We start from the raw sequence: 12,500 nt of genomic DNA on the forward strand, positions 1-12,500 counted from the left end.
TTACGAGAAACAATCTCTATCATCAATAGCAATGGCTAAAAGCACATTACCCGAAAGTAGTTCCTTTAAACTCCTCGGTCTAACGTTCACAGGGAACATGAGCTGGAACAGATACATTGAGAGCATTGTCAAGGCTGCTGCAAAGAAGTTGCGCTGTTTCTACCATGCTAGAAATTATCCTGTACCGCTATAAGGCCACCATTCGCCCATGTATAGAGTATTGTTGTTACATTTGGGCTGGTGCATCTGCTACTAGTTTCTCTCTCCTGGACAGGGTTCAAAAGAGAGTCGTCAACCTGATCGGTCTTAAACCATCATCTAAGCTTCAGTGTCTATCCCATCTGTACAAGTATTTTAATGGTGAATGCTCTGACGAAGTACAAGCACTTGTGTATCCTCGACATAAATACCTCCGACAAACCCGACAAGCAGCTAAATCCCACCTCTACACAATAGAGATCCATAGATGTAAGAGAGCTTTCTATTCCAATAGTTTCTTCCCCAGAACTGCTAGACTTTGGAACTCCCTTCCAGGATTCTGCTTTCCCAACTGTACTGACATGCAGAAGTTCAAGTGTAATGTTAACAGACATCTTGCTACTAATCTCCCTTCATAATATCCCTGCAACTTACATCCCTTATAATAGCCCCCTACGACACAGTTATTTTTTCCCCGATTTTTCTGGATATCTTTTCCATTTGCCGAGCAGTCTTTTTAATTTCAGCTGGCATGTTATATAAAATGGCGCCCAAAAGTTGTTGTTTGGCCATATTTCTCTCAAGCACTTCCTATTGGTGGGTCCAATTATAGATACACCAAGTCTCAAAGGAAAGGAAAAAGAAAACAATAACAACAACAATCGCTCCTGATGATAATCGGATGCACCGATAGAAAGTACTTGAGAAGAATATGGCCGAACAACAACTTTTGGGCGCCATTTTATATAGCATGCCAGCTGAAATTAAAAAGACTGCTCGGTGAATGGAAAAGATATCCAGAAAGATCAGAAAAAAGAATAACTCCGTCGTGTTCAATGAGATGTGCTTGAATAATGACTTGCTACCAAAATATACAAATATATATATATATATATATATATACTAGCAAACGTATCCGTCGTTGACTGGGTTCAAAAACAGCCTACAGAAAATGGACTCTGATTTATGAAAGTATGATAGGTTATGAAAAGGAAGGGTTGTAAAGAAATAGCTTCGAATTTGGGGGTATCAAAACCAAAGTAAAATATGATGAAAGTAAAAATAAAATAGATAAAACCCATAATTTATTATACCATACCTGTACACACTGAAACACTTATCACAATATTCTGTGGATCTATATTAAAAAACCTTGTTAAACTTTGTGATATATTTGGCCTAACGTTCACAGGAAACATGAGTTGGAACAATTACATTGAGAACATTGCCAGGGCCGCTACGAAGAAGGTGGGTTCTCTCTACTGTGCTAGAAAGCTACTAACGCCTGAAAGTATACCTCTATAAGGCCACCATTCACCCATGTATGGAGTATTGTTGTCATATTTGGGCTGGTACATCTGCCACTAGTCTCTTGCTCTTAGAAAAGGTTCAAAGAGAGTCGCCAATCTAATAGGTTCTGAACTGTCAGCTAAACTTCAGCCTCTGTCCCATCGACGAAATGTTGCATCCCTCTGCCTGTTCTACAAGTACTTTAATGGAGAATTCTCTGACGAACTGCAAGCACTTGTGCCCCCACGATGTAAATACCCCCGACAAACCCGACAAGCAGCTAAATCCCACCCCTTCACAGTAGAGATCCCTAGATGCAAGAGAGCCGTCTACTCCAATAATTTCTTCCCCAGAACAGCTAGACTTTGGAATTCCCTTCCGGGGTCCCTGCGTTCCCGACTGCACTGACATGCAGAAATTCAAGTGCAACATGAACCGACATCTTGCTGCCCAACTTCCTACACAGTATCGCTGATGCTTATGTCCCTGATAGTAGCCGCCTACAACAAAGTGGCAATGTGGCTTGTTTGGGGTGAAAATGTAAAAAAAAAAATTCCATTCTATGGAGGTCAGGCACGAACGGACACTCCATAATTTTATTATACCATATTTCTTCGAACTGAAACATAATTATCAAAGTATACTTACGCAGATAGATATGAAAAGTCTTTATTAAAGTGTGTGCCTATTTCCATTCTATGGAGGCCAGGCGCGAATGCAGACCCTACAATCTTATTATACCATCCCTATTTAAGTTAAAAATACTTATCAAAGTATTATTATGTACATCTATATAAAAAAAAACACTTGTAAACGTTTTTTTTTAATTTTTACATTTTTATTTCCATGCTTTGTGGACCAGGCGCGAACGCAGACCCTACACTTTTTAATGAATCATCATTCTGCCAGATCAAACATACCCATTCCTGTGTCTTGATAGATCTTCTATCATTATATGTGATCAGTTTTCTATAATAGTCAACCATATAGGAGTCTATTCGTGACCAGACACACACACAGACGTTCAGCTTTATATTATATATATATATATATATATATATATATATATATATATATATATATATATAGAGAGAGAGAGAGAGAGAGAGAGAGAGAGAGGTATATATGCTGATGACACCACACTCTATAATAGGCAGGACAGGAAAACAAATGAACACATATCTAAAGAAATGGCAGAAACACTAGAGAATGACCTTTAATCTGTAGTGGAATGGGGACAAAAATGGATGGTCACGTTCAATGCCGCCAAGACTAAACTAGTTTCATTCAATAATTACAAGAAACCTTCTCTACCACCTATAGCAATGGCCAACGACTCTTTATCTGAGAGTACGTCTTTGAAGCTCCTTGGCCTAACGTTCACAGGAAACATGAGTTGGAACAATTACATCAAAGTCATTGCCAGGGCTGCTGCAAGGAAGGTGGGCTCTCTCTACCGTGCTAGAAAACTACTAACACCCGAAAGTATCCTGTACCTCTATAAGGCCACCATTCGCTCATGTATGGAGTATTGCTGTCATATTTGGGCTGGTGCATCGGCTACTAGTCTCTTGCTCCTTGACAAGGTTCAAAAGAGAGTCGCAAATCTGATAGGCCCTGAACTGGCATCTAAGCTTCAGCCTCTGTCCCATCGACGAAACTTTGCATCCCTCTGCCTGTTCTACAAGTATTTTAGTGGTGAATGCTCTAACGAACTGCAAGCACTTGTGCCCCCACGACAGGAACACCCTTGACAGACCCGACAGGCTGCTTCTCCAACTGTACTGATGTGCAGAAGTTCAAGGGCAACGTGAATCGACATCTTGCTGCCCAAATCCCTACATAGTACCCCAGTAGTTGTTGCCCCTGATAGTAGCCCCCTACACCAAAGTGGCAATGTGCCTTGTTTGGGGTGAAAATGTAATAAAAAAAAATATATATATATATGTATGTATTAGTGTCCTGGAACGGCAACAGGGGAGACAAAAGAAGCAGCAAAACTGAAGCTGGCTGGCAGGACACTATTTAGGCAAATTTAGGCATATTTTATTGGTTTGAAAATATAGATTCTTTTAACGATAGAATAGTATTATAATCTTAAAAAAACCCTGCACATTTTCATTTAGTTTCGTCATAAAGACATGAGCATTTCAATATTCAATTTGGTTACCAGTATATATAGATAGATATATAGATATCCCACCTTTTTTGGCAATTTTATGAGTTTCAAATCTTAGCGACTATTGATCAGAATTTAACAAATGAAGGCTCGTTGGAAAGGTAATGATCTGAATTGTGTATTGAGCTTGGTGACATTTGCCCTTATGGTCATATGGTCTTCATAATTTGTGTATCCATTTTATTGCTGACTGTTATCCTCATCTTTTTATTGATCATCTTGGGATTTTAGATGTTAAGTAGATGGTCGTCTGTGCACGAAGCCATAGTTCACAATTTGCATATATAATAAGAAAGACGACACATACGCACATGTATTGAATACACGTGACTTATTGGATTCGGATGAGTTTGTCGTATGCATAAGAATTAGACTCTCAGCTAAAACTTTGTCGTTTGCGACCCACGTTTGCTTCTCGCCATGATTATATTGTCCAGTGTCTCCTGGAAACTACAGATGCATTTTCTTTCTCGTCTTCCCAGATTTTTTTTTTTTTTCACAAAGGAGTTATGACTTATCAAGGCCCGGAGGCCATTCCAGGATAAGGGTTAATGGGTATACATTAGACAAGGGGATGTATACCATAGTAATCATAAGTAGTGGAAATTTTGTAAATTAGATTACTTAGGGGAACGGTTCATCAAGAATTTGTTTACGTTGGACTTGAAGACAATCAAATTGTAATCAGCTGGAAAGCAGGCAAACGGAAGAGAGTTCCACAGGCGTGCAGTTCTAAGCTTTGTTCATGGAATCTATGTTTAGGCACAGATTAAGAGTGTGAGAAATTATTGATAGTGGTTTTGGCTAGACGAGTGTTTTACGTGAAAGTTTGGCAAGGGGGCACCATAGATTGAAGCTCAGATGAGCACTTGCCATGAAAATAACGATAAAGCAGAGACAGGCCCCCAACGTCTCTTCTGTGGAAAAAAGGTTGCAGGGAAGAGAAAAAGGCATCCCCCACTAAGCTACGAAGTCTATTTTGAACTCTGTCAAAGGAAGATAAGCTGCTTCTAGTAGCTCCTCCGCAGATGTGGTAACAATACTCCATCATTGACCGTACCTGGCTTTTATATAGGTAGAGAATTGCATAGGAGAGAAGTGACACCAGCTATAAAAAAGTCTCTCACTCCTGCTCCACTTCTTATACGTCCATCTTTTTCGACCACACTCTTTCTTTTTTTTTTTACATAGGCGTCACCACTTATCAAGGCCGATAGGCCACTCAAGGATAAGGGTTAAAGAGTGTACAGTAGTCAAAAGGACAATATAGTAATCGATAGTAATGGAAGTTCGGTAAATTTGTTAGCTTAAGTGGAACGGCTCATCAGAAACTTGTTCACGTTGGACTTGAAGACAACCATATTATAGACTTTCACTTTATACGTCTATCTCGTTCAGCGCTGACTTTGTTTCTCTTTGACCACGTAGTGTCCTTTTTTCTTTTCCTTCAGATGCAAGCCCGAGCACATTTGCCAATTTGCATATGCATTCAAAATGCTGCTCCGTTTGCCATCCATCCTTCGGCTGGTACTAATATCTTCATATGTGCTCTGTTACATATTTGACTCGCTTTGCAGTGACTCAATGAAGGTGTTATCCTGCAGTGACAGGATGATATGTTTTTGGGGTGTGATATTGGTTGGTTAATTGAATTAATTCCGGAACTATGTATTAAAGAAAGAAGATTGAACACTTTTGAGCAAGAAGTATATGTTGAGCAAGAAGTATATGTTTAACAAGAAGATCAAGGAGAACACGAGTTTTAGGACATATCGTCAAAACCAGTCTGAAAAAAAAAGGAAACAAAAACAAAAATGTTCAATTGAAAAACTCCACATTTCCATCGTCCTATAAGTTTGAGTTTTCACATGGGTTCAAGAAAGTAAAGTTTGTACACCCACGCAAAAAAAAAGAAAAGAAAAAAAAAAGTTTTGTAGAATTAGTTCACGGACGTAAGAAGCTAAAAATACTATTTTTAGGTCGAAATCTAGTCAATGATAAACGTTAGATGGATAAATTCTGATCTAGAGAATCGCAATTCTTCTCCCTTTGTCAGAAACATCGCTCATGAGATGTGAGGACTAAAGGAAAAAAATAAGGGAAGCGAGAATTACAAGACTGTCGAAAGTAAAACCAAGGTTTATTTTCTATTCTGAATCTTAAACCTAACCAACGATAAATGTCAGGTGAATAGATCCTGATCTAGAAAGCAGCAATTCTTCCCCCTTGGTCAGAAACATCGATAATGGAATGCGAGGATAAAACAAACAAAATAAAGGAAGTTTGATATAAGCAGCTGAGTCTTCTCTCCTCATTTGTCTATGGTGTCACTTGTGACTTTTAATAGTTCAGTCAGTTTTGATGGTTTTCTATTGTCATTCATTTTCTAGCTAGTCTCGTCACCTTGGGCATTTCATATTGTCACACAGCTTTAATAATTTCTTGCAATCAAGTTGACGCAAAGAATCTAATCATTTTCTTTTCCTTTTTCTTTCTTTTCAGGACAGCCTCATTTTGACTTCTTCTCCTTCGACCAAATGATTGGCAATCGGATTACTCATCCATCCATCACGATCGAGGCATATGGTCAGCCAAAACTCGTGCCGGGGAAAATCGGCAACGCTATCCAGCTCGATGGCAACACCGAGTATGTCGACCTGAACGAGCACCCACAAAAATGCCTTGGCGATTTGGATCAGTGCCGCCACGGATTCCTCATGTCCGGCTGGATCAGGCTGGATCATCTCAAGAACAACATGGCGTTTCTCTCAACAGCACTCAACGGGATCTCTCTGGAGTACGTCGGAGGATACCTGGTGTTCTCCGTGGCAACGTCAGCCAAAAGGTGGACCGTAAAAGTAGATCCCCGCAGCCTTCACCCGGGAGAATGGCAATACCTTGAGGTCTCCTGGCATCCGCAGCACGGGCTCAAGATCTACGTGAATGAGAAACTGATTAATTCGGATCTTTCCGAGGGTACTTCTGCAGTAAAAAGTCAGAATTTCAACTACCAACATTCCGAAGACCGGTTCTATTTGGGTAAGGGTAAAGACGCAAGCAGTAATATGTTATTTGGGGCGGTCACGTTTGATAATATACGTTATTGGTATGGTGACCTGGACTACCTACTGGCTCATGGCTACATTCAAAGAGGTAAGACATGATGTTTCATTTTTGGGGGTGAAATTTTGTACTAAACCTGATTAATAATATTAACTTTAATAGACCTTTTTCTCATTAAAAACGGGCCAAAGTTATAACCCATTAAATCAGAATTAGTGTTTTATACCAAACTGATGGTTGAATATGATTCAATTTCTACTCATTTCTGTATTAAATACTAATATCTATTAATCCCTTTTGACCCTTAACTGCGCATCAAATGGGTACCATAATACTTAGTTTGCTGCAACTTATCATAGCAATGGTCCATACAAAATTTCAGTTAGATTAATCTTTTTCTGAGAAAACTGCTAGAGTAAAGATTAATAAATAAATGTTATATGAGTGTTTAAGAAGGCTGTGAGCAATGTAGGATACCGGAATTGTGAAATGACATATGACCAAAAAACAAGGATTGCACTTAAATCACAAATCATCGTATATCTATTTATTTTTCAAAACATCTTTCACATATAAATCTGTAAATATGGAAATACTGTTAAAGATAACTGGGATATTATAATGATATAATGTGTTTGACAATTTCGAGAGAAAACATTTCTTTTTCAAAAGGAAAGCACACCAAAAGTGTCTTGTGTAGGTGACATTATATTGCGGTGGATAAATATTGTTGATAAATCTGATGTGGGTGGCATCCTCTAGATTTCTAAATTACAAATGTCATATTAAATGATGACATGCCTGAATCTGCTGATGGGAGGGGGTGATGTTTGTTTTGCCAAATTCTTGACATCAAAACATATGGAATCTAACTTTATCTTTGTTTATCTTTGCACACAAAACGACCATAAATGAACATGGCAACGCATCATTAGATTCTCTCAAAGCAATCTAATGGACTTTTGTTGAATCCTTCTCTTCATCAAATTCGGTCCAGATTCTCAAGATGTTAGTCAACCACTCACCTGACACAAATCGTTAACCCTTGTCCTTGAGTAGCTTTTGGGCTTTGATAAACAATGTCTTGTTCAATAAAAACGAGAGAGTAAATTTCACTCAAAAACAAGTTTTTAATTTCTCCCCAACTTCTCAGAACCAATAATATCTCTATCTTCATCTTAAAGGAACTTTGTGTATGTGTGTGCATGCGTGTACGTGTGTATGATTCATGTGTACGTGTATGCGTGCATGCATGTGTGTGTGCGCGCACGTGTGTGTGTATTCTCTATGAACTCTGAAATGGCTGGGCCAATATTTTTTAAAATTCCAAACGAAGTGTCTGGAAGTGTTCTTACGTAGGCTTTGTATTAAAATGCATCTGATGATTATCAAAAACTGGATAATCGAAAATATCCGATTAAAGAACAAAGTTCGATTTTGACCAAAGTTAACACTTTTATACAACCTAACATCACAAATGCATTTGATAAGTTTTATCATGGAACAAGCAGAAAGGCCCGACCTATAAAATTAACTGTAGATTCATTTATAAGATAGGGGCGTGTTCGTAACGGATATTTCGATTTCGAGCTCAATTCAACCATACTTGACTTTTGTATAGTTAACTTTATTTCAAGTGATTATGTAAATAATTTCATAAAATCAACAGTTGGTTCTTTGATAAGATAGGGGCGCGTTCAATTGAATGTTTCTGTTTAGAGCACAGTTGAATCATGATACTTGACTTTTGCATCTTAAAATTTAAGGGAAGCCATTATTTACAAATACTTCTATAAAATCAACAGTAGATTCTCTAGAGTGCAATATAATCAGCAATGTATTGTGGACTGTCACTGTGGGGAGGCATATGAAGCTCTATCTCGGTACACGGCAGAGGGTGGATCCCTAACTAAAGCCGGCAATCAATCAATTTGATTGAAAAATGGGCGATTTCATCGATTTCGATGGCAATAAAAGTATGAGAGGGTGGAACATTTGTTGATCATCATTCAATCCCGGACAACGTCGGGTGACCCTGCTAGTATTTATCTATAACTCTATAAATATAAAAGCGAAAACGTATGTATGTGTGTTCGCTTTTTCTGAGTGTCTACAAAAGGCTTTTTTCAGAGAAACGGTCGGTCGGTTCACAACTTTTTAAAACTTTTTATATCACATATAAATCGGAATATCTCACAGTTAACAACGAAGCTCGCCTGTCTATTTAATTTGCTCGATTTCGGGAAGATAAATATTCAACATTTGTCGCTCGCCGCATGTGGGTTAGTCTTTTTCCTATAACATCTTGGGGAAAAAAAAAAAAAGAAAAAGAAAAAAAAAGCGTTCCGCAGTAAATGAAATACTATCCCCCGCAGTCAAACTTGACCTCATTAACTCATTAAGACGGGCACCTGCCAAATCCAAGTAATTAAATAAATTCAAACGGGTTTCTGTTAGCATCTCGCGGGGGGGGGGGGCAATTGTTAACGTCGCACGTTTTTTTTTTCACTCTTTAATTTACAACTTTGCCTCAACGGTTCGGGTTCGATCCTCATACTTCCTTTTTTTTAACCCCCACCCCCCACCCCCAGAGTTTCCACACACACCTCCAAACACCCGGGCAACGCCGGGTACCCCTCGCTAGTCTATTACTAAAAGTCTGAATTTTTTATCGTCTCAAATTTTAACATCATGAACTTTTCAAACTTAACGACCACGGCTGGAATGCTACATGTTTTGATTGTGATTCTAGCTGATGGCTTGTCATGTTTTTCTTTTAAACTTTTGAAATCACTACTATATAGTGGGTACAATATAATAATCAATAGATGATTGGCTCTATAATAATAAATACGAAAGCCACATTAATTGAAATATATTTAAGCATCTTTTACGACCGGGTCACACCGAGGGACACTAATATATATGAGTTACAATATGATAATCAATAGCGAATTGGCTTTATAATAATAAATACAAAATCTGTATGCATTAAAATATCATATTTAAGTATATCTTACGACCAGGCAACATCGGCGGCCTTCTAATATATATATATATATATATATATATATATATATATATATATATATATATATATATATATATATATAAGTGACCTTGTCTATCTGTGTGCAGAAGAGTCTCTACAAAACTACTCTCTCAATTTTTGGTCTATAGATTGGAAACTTGATATATAGGAGATTCAAACCTGTGCAACAAATTCAATTTGGTTTTTAGCTGGTGAAAATAGTTGCTAATGAGTGAACATTCAAGAAAATTGGAACTTGGCAAGCATAAGTTGACTAAACATGTATCTTTTATGCATGTGCATATATGACTGCCACAGGACAGAGTATACAGTAGACCGCAGGTTTTTATATCAGCATTTCTTTCTATATATATATATATCTTAATATATATATATATATATATATATATATATATATCTTAAGAGCATATATATATATATATATATATATATGGTGGCGGTGTTTGATCAACACTGCTGGGGAGCCATGATGTAATATACTGTTTTGTTTTTAAATCCCCGAAACAGTGTTTCGTGGTAAACAACTGATGATCCCTTGAAAAATAAATTATTGGTATTAGAGTAAATTCGAGAGCGAGTTGATGCAGTGATTGCAGGTGATTAAATGATTTACTGACTAGATGGTTTTCTAACGAATGATAAAAAATATTTTTTTGTATAGTTTTAAAGATTAAAAACTTCAAAGACTATATATATATATATATATATATATATATATATCCCAATTCCAATACAATTCCCGAATCTGATACAATTACTAATTCCAATTCTATATAAATTTCTAAATATTTAACTATAAAGTTGCTATTTTCCCTGTTACCGTAAACACACATGTTAAATGTATACATATTTTCTCAAACATAAAAATACACTTGGGGTGGGGGGGTGATCTATAGATTTTATCGTTACTGGTAGTTTAAAATCATTAAATATTTATTATTTTATTATTATTACCAGCAATGAAAGTTTTTGTCTGTCTGACACGATGGGACGGCACAATTTTTTTAAAACTCAATCAAAAAAAAAGATAGAGACAATATTCATTTGCGAATCTGAGATATTAGGATCTAGGAAGTATGCGGAAACTTCTCTCGGAATCTAACCGACATGAGAACCCCAACGCAAAAAGCCTTCCATGGACATACACAAACGTGCACGCCCATTTCACCTTTTATATGTTTTATATATATATATATATATATCTTTATATTTTTCGCAGGTCGTCCAATCAACTATATCATCGACATGGATAAAATCAATGGCACTCGTCTTCTGGATGATTCCTTGTACATTACCGTATATGGAAATCCCAAACTGATTCCCGGGCGTGTAGGATATGCAGTCAATCTGAATCAATCAAACCAATACATTAACCTGGGCAGTCACTTAAACTCCTGCCTCGGGAATCTGGAAAAATGTACTTTTGGGATTTTACTGTCCAGCTGGATTAACTTTGGACCTTACCGCAACAACATGTACTACTACTCCACCGGAAAAGGAGGGATTTCCATGTACCAGCGCGAAGGATACTTGTGCGTCGACTTCTTGAGTGGTTCCAAGAAATGGAAGATCCAAATCCCGAATCTCAAGCAAGACACGTGGCATTTCGTGGAATTGTCCTGGCATCGTGATTCCGGGCTTAATATGTATGTGAATAACAAATTAGTCGGCCATTCAGAGGCGATCAGTTACAAGGAGGATAACCCACCCCAGGGGAAAGAGTTTCGAATTGGTCGTCCCAACCTTGGTGAAAGCAAGGGGTCACCGTCAGCACCAAACTTTGCCATTGATGAACTGGAGATTTGGTATGGAACCCGTGAAGACTTGCTCGCATCGAACTATATTGTTCGGGGTAAGTGTTGCTTTTTGTTGACTTCCTGTATCATTTTGTGACATATAACAATTTTTTCTTTGCAGAATCCTGTGTGCTGAACATACCATCTGGTGTGAAGTGGTTTGTTACTAGTACGACACAAATGTGAAGAAATAAAATGAGTGAAAACGATTCTGTGAAGATCAACAATAATAAACTATTTATTATAAAAAGTATCTTACTAATGTCTCTCCATTGCAATAACCCTTTCTTTCTTCATTACTGTCATGAATTAACTATGAAGAAATAAAATGGATGAAAACGATTCTGTGAAGATCAACAATATAACATGATCTATCATAATAAGGTGGATTTGTCTGCCATTGAGCCCATTTTGGTATCATTTTCCATTTTCCCTGTTTTCTGTTGTTGTCTGGTCAATCCAGGGGCAGATAACCTTGGGCAGATCAATCCATGCATAAAAGTGTATATTAGCCAAGGACATAACTTTAGTGTACAAAAGAGTTTTCTCCCTTTAAATATAAAAATATAAAGTATTAAAAGTGTCTTATGTATCTACATAACACAAAACCTAATAATAATAATAATAATAATAATAATAATGATGATGATGATGATAAAAATTTGTGGTGCCGGCATTGACTGGCACCACACCAAACAGCCAAGGAGAATGGAAAGACCAAGGAGAGATAGGTCTAATCAGCTCTACACTGGATGAGCGTTAAAGAATTGTGACCTTATTGACACTCAAATTCCAATGATGAAAAATGGTTATTGCCAGCGAGAAGTTAATGGCAAGTGGCTGTTGCGATGATGCAAAGGTTAGTGAAAGAATTGGTGAGTACTGGAAATCTGGGGAGATTTGTTGTCACCCAAACTCCATG

The 12,500-nt window shown here is 37.4% G+C and overlaps 1 protein-coding gene across 6 annotated transcripts in view; it reads left to right on the plus strand.

Moving 5' to 3' along the window:
* The window catches only part of LOC145247526 (uncharacterized), a 225,468-nt gene that overhangs the window by 78,341 nt on the left and 134,627 nt on the right, over window positions 1-12,500 (plus strand). For all 6 annotated transcript variants that reach the window (XM_080109349.1, XM_080109350.1, XM_080109353.1 and 3 more), the window contains 2 exons: window positions 6,170-6,820; window positions 11,002-11,634. In XM_080109349.1, the coding sequence (XP_079965475.1) occupies window positions 6,170-6,820; window positions 11,002-11,634 (1,284 nt within the window). The remainder of the gene's footprint in view (window positions 1-6,169; window positions 6,821-11,001; window positions 11,635-12,500) is intronic.

This window comes from Euprymna scolopes, chromosome 25 (genome assembly GCF_053919585.1).
Source record: "Euprymna scolopes isolate OS-2025 chromosome 25, ASM5391958v1, whole genome shotgun sequence".
Taxonomy (NCBI): Eukaryota; Metazoa; Mollusca; class Cephalopoda; order Sepiida; family Sepiolidae; genus Euprymna; species Euprymna scolopes.